The 16842-nt window shown below is 41.8% G+C and overlaps 2 protein-coding genes across 4 annotated transcripts in view; both read right to left on the bottom strand.

Moving 5' to 3' along the window:
- The window catches only part of LOC109318514 (zinc finger and BTB domain-containing protein 8A-like), a 27689-nt gene that overhangs the window by 10239 nt on the left and 608 nt on the right, over positions 1-16842 (bottom strand). The window lies entirely within an intron of this gene.
- On the bottom strand, positions 9040-16836 carry ZBTB8A (zinc finger and BTB domain containing 8A). 2 transcript variants are annotated; one of them, XM_019547835.1, is made up of 4 exons: positions 16615-16836; positions 15154-16118; positions 14510-14679; positions 9040-10357 (listed from the first exon to the last, which is right to left on the bottom strand). In XM_019547835.1, exons 2-4 carry the CDS (start codon positions 16088-16090, stop codon positions 10025-10027), a joined length of 1440 nt encoding a protein of 479 aa, XP_019403380.1. In that variant the 5' UTR covers positions 16091-16118; positions 16615-16836; the 3' UTR covers positions 9040-10024. The 2 variants fall into 2 exon arrangements, with proteins under 2 accessions (XP_019403380.1, XP_019403378.1); XM_019547833.1 differs by lacking the exon at positions 16615-16836 and having other exon boundaries at positions 15154-16228.

Here is a 16842-nt window from a genome sequence, read left to right as displayed (position 1 = left end):
TCCTTAAAGATCCCCAGGGTAGGAGCCAGCACCACTTCCCTAGGAAGTTGGTTCCAGCTCCTAGCTGCCCTAACTGTGAAGTAGTTCTTGCGGATGTCTAATCTAAATCTACTCTCTAATAACTTGTGTCCATTGTTCCTTGTCATGCCAGGGGGCGCTCGGGGAAACAGTGTCTTCCCTAAACTTTACTATAATTATAAGGAGGTGTTCCATCATTTCTATACAAAATAACAAATGGGTGTGCACATGCTGTTATGGTAGCAATCTGGTATCTTCATCCATCTTTCCTGAGAGAGTCCACAAAAATACTGCGGGCAATCTCAGGACATAGTACCTAATTGGTACCTGATTACCAGTTGTCTCTGATAACATCCCAGTGATATTCTCTATCTACAGTGTGGCAAGTATTAAATTAATGTACTTCAAATCATTTTATAGATCGTTTGATTAGAAACAAGAAAAATCATACAAAATGAACTTTTGGGCCTCCAGAGTAAAGTTTACTTTTACATGTCCTTCTTGTGTCAAATGGTCAGAAGACACAGATGCTAGCTCCAACTTCATGGAAGGCAAAACCATACCTTTGTCAGTGTAGTTAGTGATGTGAGCAGTCCACTTAACAATACAGAGTGGATTTCTAATATTTTTAACTACTCTATTTAATTGTAGCCAAAAGTAGTTTGAAAATACATTACATATTAACCACCATAGTGCTGACTGGCCTTATTTGGACTAGATGAACAAGGAGTGTTTTTTCAAGCAAGTCTGTTTAATCAAGTTGATTTAGTTGTAATCCTCACTGAACACCATTGAAAACACAATTCAAAACTACTAGACTTTGGCAGGCCAAATTAGATGTTAAAATATTTTGGTACTGTTATGCTAGTGTTAGAAAATATCAAAGGGAGTGCAGGATCCATAAACAGTCATTTATCTCGTTAGAGCCCAAATATGTGACAAACCAGCTTTCAACTTGATGGGAGAGCAAATCAGTCCCCTTTAAGCAGTAAAATAGGCTAAGTGGTACTGGGAGGTTGCTTAAAGCCCTAGGCTATGTGGTAGTTCAAAGGTTAATCTGGTTGCATATAGAGGTTGTGTGTTGTAGAAATTGTGTGTTTTAGAGGCAGAAGGTTGGAATAAGTAATGAGTGTGAGTGACCCTGAGAAGCAGAGGGATAAGGTTCTTGGACACCTTACTGAGGGTGCAGGAATGAAATCCCAGTGCACAGGGAAACTAGCAAGGATGGCAGAAGACCAGCCTGGCTTAGCAAGGAACTTCAGTGAGCTAAAACACAAAAACAAAGCTTACACGAAGTAGAAACTGGACCAAAAAAAGTGAAGAGTGTAAGAGCATTGCTTCAGCATGCAGGGATGAAATCAGAAAGGCCAAAGCATAATTACTAGGGCTGTGCAAAATGGCACCGTTCCGTTTCAACTCGAGTCTGGAGGTTTCCACGGAACAGCACTTCGTTCTGAATTTCATTTCAATTTGAAACAGCTGTCCCATTTTGCTTTGTGGAAACAGTGAGGCTGTATTGATGCTGTTTCAACATTTTGCCCATTAGCTATAATGGGGAAGCTCAAAACAGTCTCTCTCATCTGGCAGGCAGATCAGAGCTGCAGGGACTTTACATCCTCAGCTCGATCTAGCAGGGGGGATGGGAAGCCAGCCCATCTGACTTCCCATCCCCAACCTGATCACAGCGCTTGGGAGGGCTCAGTTCCCTTCCCCTTCGCTGTGATTGGCTTCCTGCAGCCTGGCTGCAGGAGACAGGGAGAGCCACAGCTGCACTCCCAGCTGCTGCTGGGATCGCAGCCCTGGTTCTCCCCCTGGCTGCTTCAAAACTCAAAACATTTCAAAACTTTTGAAATGTTTCAACTAGCCTCATTTTGTTTTAAGGTTGTTTCAAAGCCCTCTGTTTCGATTTGATTTCACTGTTTTGAGCTCAAAATAAGTCAAAACAGTGTAAAATCGAAACAGCTGGCGAAATTTTGCACAGCCCTAATAATTACAGTTGCAGCTAGCAAGGGACATGAAAGGCAACAAGAAGGGTTTCTACAAGTATGTCAGCAACAAAAGGAAGATCTGGGAAAGTGTGGGTCCCTTACTAAATGGGGGGAGTAATTTAGATTATATGGAAAATGGTGAAGTACTCGGACTTCACAGACAAGGTCACCTCCCAGACTACTGCAGCTGGCAGCATAGTTTGGGGAGAAAATGAGCAGCCAACAGTGGTGAAAGAACAGGTTAGGGACTATTTAGAAAAGTGGACATATACAAGTCCATGGGACTGGATGCAGTGCACCTAAAGGTGCTGAGTTGGCTGATATGATTGCAGACCCTCTGGCCATTATCTCTGAAAACTCATGGTGATCAGAAAAGGTCGCAGATGATTGAAAAAGGGCAAACATAGTGCCCATCTTTAAAGGGAAGAAGGAGGAACTGCAGGCCCGTCAACCTCACTTCAGTCCCTGGAAAAATCATGGAGCAGTTCCTCAAGGAATCCATTTCTATGCACTTGGAGGGGAAAAAAGTAATTAGAACTGTCAGCATGGATTCACCAAAGGCAAGTCATGCCTGACCAAACTGACTGCCTTCTCTGATGAGATGACTGGCTCTGTGGATGCAGGGAGAGCAGTGGATGTGGTATACCTTGACTTTAGCAAGGCTTTTGATATGGTCTTCCACAACATTGCTGCAAGCCAGCTAAGGAAGTAGGAACTGGATGAATGGACTGTAAGGTGGATAGAAAACTAACTGGATCATCAGGCTCAAGGGGTAGTAATCAATGGCTCGATGTCTAGCTGGAAGCCAGTATCAAGTGAAGGGCCCCAGGGTCACTCTTGTTTTGTTCGATATCTTCATCAACGACCTGGAAGATGGCACAGAGTGCACCTTCAGCAAGTTTACAGATGACACCAAGCTGTGGGGAAGTAGTAGAAACACCAGAAGCTAAAGTTAGGATTCAAAATGACCTAGTGAAATTGGAGGATTGGACCAAAGAAATCTCATGAGATTCAGTAACGACAAGTGCAAAGTCCTGCGCTTAGGATGGAACAATCCCATGCACTAGTGCAGGCTGGGGGCTGACTGGCTGGGCAGCAGCTCTGCAGAAAAGGACCTGGGAGTTGCAGTGGACAATAAGCTGAATATGAGCCAGCAGTGTACCCTTGTTGCCAAGGGGAACCTACACCTGTGACAGAGCTCTGCTCTGATATGCTGATTAGCTGAGTCTGATGAAGAATGCTAATTAGCACACTTCAGTAGCCTCTGCATCATGTGTATTCAGCATCCCTGCATTTCAAAAAGGTGGCAGGGGTGCTTTAACTAAAGCTCATCAAACAAGCTTTAGTTAAAGCGCCCTCACCACCACTTTGAAGCATGGGATGTTGAATACATATGAGGCTCTCAGAGCTGCTCTAATTAAAGCATCCCACTGCCCTCCACCCTGGAGCACATGTATAGACACCCCAGAAGGCTAATGGCATACTGAGCTGCATTGCTAAGAGTGTTGCCAGCAGATCAAGGGAAGTGATTGCTCCCCTCTATTTGGTACTGGTGAGGCCACATCTGGAGTATTGTCTCCGGTTTTGGGCCTCCCACTGTAGAAAGATGTGGACAAATTGGAGAATCTAGAAGAGAGCAACAAAAATGGTTTGGGGGCTGAGGTATATGACTTGTGAGGAGAGGCTGGGGGAACAGGGCTTATTTAGTCTAGAGAAGAGAATACTGACCGGGGATTTAACAGCAGCCTTCAAGTCCCTGCAGGGGGTCCAAAGAGGATGGAGCTGGATTGTTCTCAGTGGTGGCAAATAACAGAACAAGGAGCAATGGGCTCAAGTTGTAGCAAAGCGAGTTTAGGTTAGAGATTAGGAAAAACTCTCTCACTGGGAAGGTAGTAAAACACTGGAACAGGTCACCCAGAGAGGTTGTGGCATCTCCATCCTTGGGGGTTTTGAAGACCCAGCTAGACAAAGCCTTGGCTGGAATGATCTAATTGGGGATCCCTGAGCAAGGGGTTGGACTGATGATCTTCTGAGGTCCCTTCCAACACACATTTTCTATGGTTTTATGACATGGCAAGTACTGGAGTGGCAGACTTGGGGATTTCTGAGCAAGACACTTCTAAGTAACTGCCTGCCATTTTTTGTGTCTGCTGTATTCAGCAAAATAAGAAAGTAATAAATTATTATTTTTGGTAAATAAATAGTATTACATCTAGAATATGTGTGATTTGTATCACTAATTTCCCATTCTCAGGGAAATAATCCTGCAAAAAACAAAAAGTTGACTTTTAATTGCTCAAACGATGGGGGCAACACTATTGAGTGCAGTTTTCAGCAGTGTTTGCTTATTCAGTTGAAGAAGCACTTTTTTCCACCTCCAGGAGCTGAACAAAGTCTCAGTTTTTGGACCTGAAGTAGGTGCTTTGAAGAGAGGGAAGTGAGAATGTGACATTTTTGGACACCTGAAAGATGCCAACTGGTACATTTGAAATAACTTTTTGTTGGCATATGTTGGAATATACGTGGGGGGAAAAAAAGTCCTAAAAACAATGAAGTGGAACTCTTCATATTAGTCAATTTTCCCTTTTCTGAATTTAATGCACAGCATGCTTGTACTGTACTAGTATTCAGGATAGTATTATCTGTATAAGTTTTATAGAGCAAGATGTTCCAGTTTAGCACTGCTTTGTAGCTGTTAAGCAAAGAAAGCAGGGGGAGATGAAGGACAGAGAGAGAGAGATGTGGAGAAGTAGGAACATAGGCACTGTTTTACTAAATCAAACCAATCTTGTCACCTAGTCTCATGGTACCAAGTGCTTCAGAGAAAGGGGTAAGAAACCCATTCACAAACTGTTATGGAATATACAGCACAAAAGAGAAGTATTTTTCAAACATGTCAGTTAATGGTTGAGGTATGTTCCAAAAAATGGGTGTAGTCGCATTCCTGATAAATCCTAGACATTAGTGCAGAGTAGCCAATTGGGGTAACATCAGGTTAAAAGGATGAGAAAAAGAAAATAATCTTAACAGTGATATTTACTACTTTTTCTACTGAGAATTACATGGGTTACAAAGTGTCTATCAAACCACTAAATCACAATTATTTGCACTGAATATGCTCCTTTATACTGAATATGTTCCTTTATAAAAGAGCAGAATATACATTTAAAAATCAGAGAGGGAAGCCTATTTATTTGAGTTTTTCTTGTGATTAGTGTTCAGCTGGCATATTAATAGTTTTTTTCTTAAAATCCTAGGGTGGGAAGCAGTGATATGTCTGTTTGGATAGGAAATAAAAAATTTTAGATACTGTGATCAAAGCAGCATGTCTTAGCTATGGTGTGTATGTGGGGGGAGGAAGAGATGGAAGAATCACAGGTAACTGGGGTTGCAGACTCAGATGAAAGGAACAATTAAGGTGTTACCAACAGTACTGGAAATCCATGGAGAAAGAGGAAACATTTGGAATATAATTTTTCTCATGTTGTGTTTGAGAGGGTGACTAGCCATCCATAACAAAATGAAGAAAGAAAAGGACGAGAGATTGAATGGGGAATGAGAAGTATTTCTCCACACTTGACCTGAGATGATTGGCACAGAGAAGCATTGTAAACCCAAGCACATACATGCAGTCTCCCCCCGACAGAGTGTAGATAAGAGAAGAGGGAAGTATTCCAGTACAAAACCACAGGACTAGTATACAGGAAAGGGACATGGGTGGAGAAGAATCTTCTGAAATGGACACTGAAAGATCATTCAGAAAGGTAGGAGGAAAACTAGGAGAAGATGATAAGAGAGTCAGTGAAGAATAAAATCTCCATTAGAAGGAAGTGATTCACAACATTAGAAAGGAATGGAAAAGATGAAGGAAAATCAGAATAAAGGCATGGGCACTTGATCAAGAAAAGACTACTGAGGGCTTTGATGAAGAGGACAGAAACCTAATTGGGGTGGATCCGTGAGTTAGCGGAAGACAATGCAACCATAGTAAACAACTTTCTCTAGGTGCTTTGAGGAAAAGCCTTATTCATGGTCTGGCAGAGTCCCCAGGAGAAAGCATTTCAATCAACTAAGTTACCTCTGTAAGGAACAATCCTGTGAAATTGGCAGAATATCAATTTACATTAAAGTTCAATCTGCCAGGACTATGGTTTTCTCCCTGAAAAGAAACAAAGCTCCTGCTGAAGAGTTGTGTGTAATGTTGATCTTTTTCTTTTCATACTAGGTGGGAAAGGCACAGAATAGCTTTCAGGCAAGGAAAAAAATAAACAATTAGAACCATTACAATTAAGAAAAGAAGCAATGAATGGACATAAAGAAGTATGTAAATGATCAATGATTATCTAGCACTTTCATTTATGCTGTCTTACAACACAAAAATATGAAAACAACAAATGAAAATAGAGGCAACAAATATAAAACTGATAGTTTTTTAAATACAAGACATAATTGACCTGTAGAACTCATTGCCAGGAGTTAGCGCTCCAAGGCTTAATATGATATAAAATAACTAAAATAAAATCTAATTACATTAGCTAACATAAAAACATATAAAGCTATAGAAACCATAGTCTGTCAGGGTGTAGCCAGCAACTAGTTGTCTGCATGTAGAAATACATTTTCTCTAGCTGAACAAGTTATTACATAATTGTCCATTACAGAAATGTTTCATCTTTTTCTGAAGCATCTGGTCCTGAATACTCTTGAACACAGTCCTTTTAATCGTATCATTGGACTCAGTGGCATGGGGGGGCCCTTGTAGTCCTATGTTCCTATATTCTATTTGATCGAGACTCTCAAAGCCAAAAACCCCTCTGTACCTATCTGTACAGTAGGCAATGTCTACCGTAGATTGTACCTTCAGCAAATGTAGCCCAGAATCCGCTGTGAGTCCTAAAGCTCTCTCCCCCAACGGTATTCTGTGGCAGTGGGCACTGCTACAGACTGCTGAGTGCAAACTGCTAGTTTACAAGTAGGGAGCAAAATGTATGCTAAATTAGGTCTCAGCAAACAGTCCCTCAAGTAGTTTGCCATCTGCAGAAAGTCTTTGGCACATCTTTACATATGTTCCTTTTTTCTATTTTAAAGTTAGTTAAAGTTGTTCATGGAATATTTTGAATGTTTCTAACCATAGTGAGTTATGAGTGTTTAACAGCAACAGAAGGCCTCGGCTGGGCTTCCTCCCTCTCCCAAACATTAGTGGGGATTGGTTAAGATAAAAAGTTTCAAGTGACTTTTGTGCAAGATGTTTGGTTAAGCTCACTATGGGCTTCTCCTTTTAGAGCCGACCTCAGGCTATCTCATCCTGCTATTTAAAGAAAAATGGATGAGATGTCCACTAGAGCAATGGTTCTCAACCTTTTTTGTACCAGAACCCACTTGTAACATCAATGGCCAGTCCCAATTTGCTGTCCCCCCCGCCCAGGTCCCATCTCCGAAGTACATGGGACAGGGTGCATGTGTGAAGCATGGAGGGCCCCAGACAGCTCCACGCAGGCTGGAACTCTGCCAGTCTGCAAGGGAAAACCCACATTTTCCCACATTTTTCTCCTTTAAAGGTAATCCATTTTTAAAGTTTGTTCACAACTCTTTTATATGTTCTTGCAATCCACTTTTGGGTCATGACCCAAGGATTGGGAAACACTACTCTAGAGACAGTTAACACTGTTTTAAGGCAAACAAGGGGAGAGGAAGAGGAACTTGCTAGAGAGGGATAGGCAATCTGTGGTGTGTGGGCCAGAGCTGGCACATGGCAAGTGGAAATCTGCAACATGAAATGGCATGAGCGCATTCTCTGCCCTGCACCACGCATTCCTCTGCCATGTGTAGGCAATCCCCTCCACAGCATGTAGCAGGCAGTGGCCCCAGCCCTCCCTGCTCTGTAAAAGGGTTACTCTCTTGCTCCACTTCAGCAACCTTTGCTTACCCTTACAACTGAATTTGCTTCTCCCCATCCCTGTTGACAAGAAAATCAGCAGCATTGAGTTGCTAGGGTATGTGGAAGCTGCAAGGGTGTGGGGAAGCATGAGAGCTACCCTCAGCACGGAGCAGAGAAAGCTGGGTGCTGCAGAAGAGATTGGTCCCAGCAGTGGCCTAGCTGCCAGTCTTAAAAACTGTGGACCCTATAATGCTATTGAACTGTATTCAGCCCCTGCCAGCAGGGTGAGCTTATTTACCAAGGAGGTGATCTCCAGTAAGGCAGCATTTGGGTTTTCTTAATAGATGCTGTGGCTAGGGATTGGCAGCTGTAAAAGAAAATGCCACTCTTTCAGGTAATTCTGACGCAAAATAAAACTTGTGCAAATTTACATAAACGGAATTTGCATACCAGTTTTGGAATATAAATGGGCACCTATCTGGAAATGTGCATTAATTAACACAGATTGCAGCCAAGCATGCTTATGCACGTGGTTCCAAGGGATAAAATCTTGAAACATACTAACAGGAAAAAAACAAACGAACAAGACCAGTGGGAATAAAATACGGTTGAAGCTTGTACTCACTGAAGTCAATAATAAGCTGACCGACTTCAACGAGTGCGGAATGAAAACTTTAGTAATCACATCCCATTTTCTTAAAAGTACCCAGCTCAAAGTTATTTCTAGCAATTACATTAGCAATGAGGGCTAGCTTCTCGTTTTCTGTACTGGTCAACTAAAAATGCACTTTATCAGCAAGGGGCTTGTTTTGTCTTAAAGGGACACTACTATTTTGTTGGCTCTAGTCATCCCTTCTATTCTAAATGATATTCATGGTTTTTGGTGCATGCTGATACATAATGCAAACTGAGAGAGTTTAGAAAGAGAATAAAAGGGTCTCCTTGGTGGCATAATAGCTTTGGAAACATGTAACTTGATGAGGTCTTCTCCTTAAAACTTTTCAATTCAAACTGGGTATAGGTAAATACAGATAAAAATATTAAATACAGAAACAGTAGTTGCTATCAGTTCAGTTACTAAATACTAGGCATACAAGCTATTTGGTTGTGCCACCACTGCCAGTAACTGAAAGAAGAGAAAGGAAGAAACTAGAATGAGGGCTGAAATACCATTTTATCCCAGAGGGTGTTTCCTTCAGAGTTCCTGGGAAGTTTGAATGCCATTGGTAGTCCTGTATCTGTTCTGTACATAACAATTGGTAGTCACATTGGCTTGGCATTTTAAGAAGTACAGTTTTTTTTTTTATGGTTAACAAAAGTTCAGAAATGTTTGATAGAAGAAACAGTATTCCCACTTTCCAGAGTGAATAAAACATTTAGTATTATTATGGAATGATATGTCTCAGCAATTACTTGATTTGTGGTGCATTGACTAGGAATATTGTTCATGTGTTTATTTCCTAGTAAAGAAGGTTTTCCTGAATGAATGGTCTGCTAAAGTTTTTCCTTATTAGAATAAATTTTACAAGAAAGTGCTTTTCCAGATGTATGTGCTATAGCATCCAAAACATTTTATATACATTATTACTGAATGTTCTACCTGGCTCCTCTAAACTCAGTATGAAGACTTCATTAAAATGCATGGAAGATTACCCTCATTTCGGATTCTGAAAAAGGGTGTTGTTTATATGCTACACCAAGTTACCTCTTTTGCACTTCGTTGTCATCAGGTGACATGGCATATAAAAAAACCCAAATCTCTAAATGTTTTAAAATTTGGGTAATTTACAATAATTTTCTGAGATTTATTTTAAATTATTTAAACCCTCCCACCTCCCGCCCAACCACTGATGAAAGGACTCATTGCCTATTATAAAAAAACTATCAGTGTAGTAGTTCAGTTCCTTTGCTCATCCATTATTCCATCTTGGGATGTATTCTTTCTAATGAAGCAAAATATTGGTACTTTGAATAACAAAATTCAGAATGGACTCAATGGCATGTCCGTAAGTGCATGCAATTAGGATGAGTTCATAACAAGCCAACAGATTTTTGTATCTTAAAGACTGGCTGGTTGGGTGCTTATGGTCAAGACACAGGAATTCAATGTGAAGAGACTTACTCTTCGTTTCACTCATAACTACCTAATATTTGGCTTGACTTCCTTTTCTTCTGGTTCATCCTCACTGTCATCAACCTGTTGAATGACCAAGTCAGTGGACCCATCCTCCACAATCTCCACATCAGATCTGTTGTCTTCACCATAGTGCCACCTGGAATCCTTATCCCCTTCTTGTGGAAATTCTAGTGATGGCTCAGCCTCCAAGTCAATGCGGATGCTGTCTATGCCAGCTTCTGCTAGACACTCATTACACAGTCTGTACCGTCTTGTTCCCTCTTGGACCACTTGTCCCGTCAGCTCAGTCACATGGCGTTTACACTTTCTGCAGATTGGCTTGCACGCCTGATGAATCTGTGAAGATTGAAATGAATAAAAGCTGATGTTTTCCCCAAAAAAGAGAAGGATAATCAGACAAGTTGTGCTTTGTATTTTAACATTTTGGATTCAGATTTATAAATAAAATATCATGCCATGCTGATTTAATTTCTAAATAGTCAGAAATGAGGTTTCACAACACAGCTAAAGCACCTGCGCCACGACTTAAATATCAACACTATAGAACATTTGCCTTTTGAAAGCTGCTTCATAAACTTTTGTAAGCCAAGAAGTAATTAAGTTCTATCTTTTGATATTTTGGATATTGTCTTTGAGGAATATGCCCAATTTGGAAATGAAACTTCATATTAAAGAATCAACGTAACATAAAAATTTTCTGCCCTTCTAGTGACTCTCCTACATATCTAGACTGCCACAAGGGGTCAAGTGAAAGGATTTAGATAGTCAGTGGGCACATCTACTTGAGATACTAAATGCTCAGTAGACTAATTTTGCTACTTATTAGTGTACCATAGCAAAAGCTGTACTTGTGCACTAACGTGCAGTCGAATTAGTCTACTGCGCATTAGCATCACTTAAAAGACGTATGCCAGCACTACTGTACAGTAGCGCGAGTTACTGCACCTTGAGTCAGTACCAATTATTACAGGTATAAAACTTAACACGCAGTAACTACAGCACATTAATGCATGTGTAGACACACCCATTAAGTCTGGGCTTAGGGTTCACTTTAAGGTCAACATTTCCCATCCCTGTTGATATAACCAAAGTGTAACAAAAACCCAGGTTGACTGCCCAAAAATTATCCCTGCAAGAAACTTAAAGGATACAGGATTGATTATTTAAACATCCATAACTATAATTTGACTTTCAGCATTCTTTTGCTGATATATACTTTCCATACTATAAATATAAAGATGCCAAGTCTGTGTGGAAGACCATTAATTTTAGGTCTGAAATGAGGCAAGTCAACAATTCTCAACCCTTTTAGATTCCTGGCAACCTGGTTAGATTCACAGCATCCATCAAAAAAATGCTAGCTCTTAGCTTTCACTCAATTTTTTAGTATAGAACAGGGGTTGTCAACTGGGGGCACACCACAGCACTGCCACCCACCACCCTGCACCTATGCCTCCCAGGAGCAGGGCTGGGGGGGGAGGGCAGCAGTGCCTCTCTGCAGGCTGCACAGATGCCACCCACCCAGCCAGCCAGATGCCGGGGGGGTGGGGGAGTTTTCAGGTGGTGGCAGTGGCCACCACCACCCCATGCTGCACCTACTCCCCTCCTCCTGCTCCATGTCCAGCCGCCAGAGCTACACTTATTAAAAAAGGTTGAAAACCCCTGGTATAGAAAAACATTAGGATCATAGAAAGTAGGTCTAGAAGGGACTTTGTGAGATCATCTAGTCCAGCCTGTTGCTTGAGGCAGAATCATCTGTGACTAAACAATCCCAGTCAAGTGTCTAACCTCTTGAATAGGCTTCCCAGGGAAGTGGTGCTCTCACCTTCCCTGGAAATCTTGAAGAGGAGACTGGATAGGCACCTGGCTGGGGTCTTATGACCCCTCCCACCCTCAGTGCTCCTTCCTGCCCATGGCAGAGGGTCGGACTAGATGATCTGTCTAGATTCCTACTGACTCATTGATTCTATGAAAATGTCCAGGTATGGAGATTCCACAACTTCTCTAGACAGCCTGTTTCAATGCTTGACCACCCTCAGAATGAGAAAGGTCTTCCTAATCTCCAACTTAAAAAATTTCCTCTGCTGCAGTTTGAGGCCATGACTTCTAGTCCTCTGTGGCTGTAGAGGACAGAAAAGCTAATTTTTATCCTCTTTACAGTTGCTCTTCAGGTATGTAAAGCCTGTTATCAAATCCCCCCTCAGTCTTCTTTTCTCCAGACTAAATAATCATAGTTCTTTCAGTCTTTCCTCATAAGTCAGGTTTCCCAAGCCTCTAATATTTTTATTTTACTCTGCACTAGACTCTTCTATTCTGTTCATTTCTTTCTTGAAGTGTTATGCCCAAAACTGGACACAAGGACTCCAGGTAAGGCCTGACTAGTACCAAATAGAGTGAAAGAATCACTTCTCTTGATCTGCAAGAGACACTCCTTTGAATACAACCAGTATGCTGTTGGCTGGGTTTTTTCGGGTTTGTTTGTTTCGTTTTTGTGCAACAAAAGCACACTGTTCACTTATATGCAGCTTATGGTCCTTTGTAACCCCCAGGACTTTCTCTACAATGGAGCAGCCTAGCCCATCTTTCCACAATCTGTATCTATTCATGTAATTATTTCATTTGAAGTGCAGGACTTTGCACTTGTCCTTGTTGAATTTCACCTGATTGATTTTTGACCATTTCTTCAGTTCATCCAGGTCATTCTGAATCCTGCCCTTACCTTCCAGAGTACCTGCAACTCCATACATCTTGATGTTATCTGCAGATTTGCTACAGTGTACTCAGTGACACTGTCCAGGTCATTAGTGAAGATGCTGAACAATTCCCAAGACAAGCCCCTGGGAAATCCACCTTGATACTTCTTCCCAAATAGACACTGAGTCATTGGTGACTACTTGTTGAACACAATGATCCAACCAGTTGTGGATCCACCTTAAAGTGCAATTTTCTGTTGCAAAGAACTACAACAAACTGCAATTGGGTTTATCTCATGAATCACATGGGTGTTTGCATACCTAACAATGCTAATATTATTTTGCACCCTTAAAAGTTTCTCACTGAACCCTGGTTGAGAATCACTGCTCTCATTTACACCATAGTGAGAATCTCAGGGAGTGGAAGTGGGGGCAACCGGTCATTCTTCCTAGCCTTCAGTGCTACTATTATGATTTGCCAATGGCCTGTGCATTTGTGTGCGCATAAGCAGATAGCTATGGAAAAGTTTTAAGAATCTAAGTTTTTGTACGTTGTTGAAGCCTTTTCAATATGCTGTTGCTACAAATTGCTAAATGAAAAATAAGGCCTCAGGAAAGGCCAACAGAGCTACCATGACAAGGAAACAAATATATGGCTTTAATTCCGATTATGACACAACATTTAAATTATAGGTCAGAACTAATGTAACATTTTCCAGAGATTATAGATTCCACTATGCTGTATCACTCTGAAAAATCTTACTTGTCTGGTCTATTTTTTTTAATAGCTATTTCTCTCACTTTGCTTCTCCATCTGTATTTTGCTCACAAGTCACCACATGCAGCTGCAGCTCCTTCACTCTGCCACATGGCATAGCTGCAGCTGCTTTATATCCTCCAGCCACCCTCTCCTACTTCTCTGTTGGCATACCTCTTCTCCATTCTCCAGTGTTCCCGCTTATCTCCCCACTCCCATCTATTTTGCCTCCTTCCTGAAATTGTTCTTTAAAACAAGTATTAAAAATGAGACAAAATTAAAACTTAAACTTGCTTGCAAGTCCACCTACTGACACATGGAAAAAATATTTCTTTTTTCTTTTACTTTATGCACTGGCAGTATTTTGTGTACAGTCAGATTGCTTAGTCAGTTTGTTTCCTTATTTCCAAGGATCTTTCACACAGTGGCAGGAAAGAGGAAAAAGTGATTTTTAAGACAAAACAAACTGGTAGGGGCCAGAGAAGTTCCAGAAATTATTTTTAACTCATTTGAGGAACATTCACTTATCTACAAAGGGGCCAACAAGTTCTTTACACAAAGTCTGAAATACTATATTGGACTTTTTGGATCCTTTAAACAAGGGTGGAAGTCACTCCTTTTCAAAAGCATTACATTTCAAGTTGCCTTATCTTTGAACCACTTAGAATACTATTTCGTGTAAACTTTAAGAAAACTGTTATATTCACAGAATCATAGAAAATGAGGGTTGGAAGGGACTGCAGGAGGTCACACCTAGTCCAATCCCTGCTCAGAGCAGGACCAGCCCCAACTAGATCATCCCCGCCAAGACTTTGTCTACCTTAGTCTTAAAAACCTCCAAGGATAGAGAGTTCACCACCTCTCTGGGTAACCTGTTCCAGTACTTCACCACCCTCCTAGGAGAAATGTCTTTCTATTCATACAAAGCAGACTAAATAACTTAAAATACCAGGCACCCATACCAAATTAAATTAATGCATACAGATATATACACATTAAATTGAATTAAATCATGCACTCATTATCTAAAATACATACTGTTCGAAAATGGCTACTTAGGTGATCTAGTCTGCTAAATCTTTTTCCACATGCCTCACATGGATAAGGTCGTTCTCCAGTATGGCAACGCAGATGCCGCTTTAGGTCTGCTTTTCGCTTCACCACGTGGGTGCAGAATGGACATTTGAATCTCATCCTGGGCAGGTCATCTGTTGTAAAAAAGGATTTTATATATCTGAAAAAGTCGTATATGCAGTATTGTGACCAATTCTAGAAAGAAACATATTTCTACTGTAACAGTTATGCAAATAATGAAAAGCAAAAAAGCCAGCAGAGCTATAAGTCATTTTTCTTCAGAAGAAATAGTATTGCCTATCTTTTCACTTTCACAGAACATCAGAGTCCTCGCACATTAAATTACAGGAGCTCAGTAAAAGAAAAAGCAACTGATTATCACCTATGCTGAAACTGCTAAGATTCAAAGTAAAAAATATTGACTGAACTGCCAAGATGAAGCTCACTGTATTTTGAAGGGACACACACACACACACACACACACACACACACACACACACACACAGAGTTAGGCATATTTTCAAGTCATTAGTTCTGATTATTATATCAATACTCCATTGCAACTTTGGTAAAAATAGAAGAGAGAGATACAAATAGCTAATTCGTACCATCAGCCCAGCCTCCCATTACACCTAAAATTGAGGGTATGTTGGCATATTGCTCGTCTGCTTTTGAAGACTTTGACTTGCTAGAAGAACGGGGTGATTCATGCTCTTGCTGCGACACAGCTAAACTCCTTGGTAGCACATCAGATCCTTGACCATACTGGTACCCAACATGGGGAGATTCAACTTCTGCTTCAATCTGAACTTGCTCTTCAGATGGAGACATGTGACTTGTAGGCTCTGAAGCTCGGTCTTCGAGCTTACTTGATTTATAGTGGGGAATGTCAGAAGGCTGTTGCAGTCCTAGATGTCTGGGTTTTTTAATGGAATCCTGCCTTTGGTCATGTTTGGCCAATTGCTGCTGTGTACTTCGAGAAGACGGATAGTAAGTGAAACTGCTCCATGTATTTCCACCCATCATGCAAGACCCTTGCTCTGGACTTAGGTGAGAATGAGGAGGGCTGCTTTCTGCCCTCCAGCCAGCACCATACAAGCAGGAGCGTTCCACACCATTTGAATTTACATCTTTGTCTGACAGGCTGAAATAACGATCTTTCTCTTTCTCACTGATGTCTAGTGATGACTTAATGAATGTCTTACAAACACTAATAACATCAGTCATCTGAAGATAGCTGGCAGCTGACATGACTTCAATGACATTTTGACCAGTGAGAGACAGTTTGCCTGAATAAACAAAATCTAGAATAACAGTAAAAGTGTCAGGAGAAAATGCCTGGAAGGTAGCAGTTGTTGGCTGACTAGTCTCCTTCGAGCTCTGGGAAAGGAGCATTTTGAAATAGCCGCTACTGGCAAACAGCACATTTCGATGTGCTTTGAAAACCTTCCCCTCAACCAGGATGTTGCAGTCACAGAACAGGTCTTGCCTGCGTTGCTCATTGAGTTGCTCCAGGAGATGAAACTGGTGGGAAGAAATCTCCATCCCAAAGCGATAAATGGGAAGTGCAGCTCTAAAACAAAGAACAACAACAATCTTGACTTTGGCACTGTTGTAGACAGAAACAAAAGCTGCTAAACCCAGGTTCAAAAACTAAGCTCCTTTTAAAAAATATATATATATACACACACACATATATACACACGGGACACAGCATATACCATCTGTTTTGAAAGGAAGAGACAACTTGCAACAGTCTAGTGGTAGAAGAGGAAGAAACATGTCAGTAAATGCTGCATCGAAGCCCAACTTAAGGTACTGCTATACTGGAAAGCTTGCCTGTGTCTATACTAACCATACAGTTATCCAATGAAAGATGTTACCCCCCCAGCACGTGTGCTGCATCATCAGGGCCCCCTCCCTGCTACCACAACACGGCCCCTGTCTAAAGCTCAAAGGACTCGGTGCCAGCTCTACACCGCCCTTGAAACTCAGCACGGAGGAGGAACCAGGCCCGCAGCAGTTATGGACACCATGGAACAAGAGCCTGTGTTGCGAGCTAACGTTACCTGCCTGCCTTAGCCCAGCCATGGTCACAGCTTCAGAGGGACCGACGAGCGACTAGGCAAGGAGACAGCGGCAGGAGCCCGAGCGGGAGCGGGAGCGGGGCCGCCCCCTCCCGGCGCCATTGGCGGAGGCCGCCGTCACTCACCCGCACGCCCAGTCCGGAGAGGCCGTGCAGCCCCGGGAGCCAGGGACGCCCGACGGCGCTAGACACGCCCGCCGACAGCGCCGAG

This window comes from Crocodylus porosus, unplaced genomic scaffold, assembly GCF_001723895.1.
Source record: "Crocodylus porosus isolate Cpor-Errol unplaced genomic scaffold, CroPor_comp1, whole genome shotgun sequence".
Taxonomy (NCBI): domain Eukaryota; kingdom Metazoa; phylum Chordata; order Crocodylia; family Crocodylidae; genus Crocodylus; species Crocodylus porosus.
This window is presented reverse-complemented; position numbering and strand designations above follow the sequence as displayed.

Bases quoted from the DNA above. Each gene is read 5' to 3' on its own strand.
- ZBTB8A (XM_019547835.1), bottom strand. From the start codon at position 16,090: ATGGAGATTTCTTCCCACCAGTTTCATCTCCTGGAGCAACTCAATGAG. The intron at 14,680-15,153 runs GTACGAATTAGC...TTTTTACAACAG, and splicing joins AATGGGAGGCTGGGCTGATG to ATGACCTGCCCAGGATGAGA. The intron at 10,358-14,509 runs GTATGTATTTTA...CAATCTTCACAG, and splicing joins TAAGTAGCCATTTTCGAACA to ATTCATCAGGCGTGCAAGCC.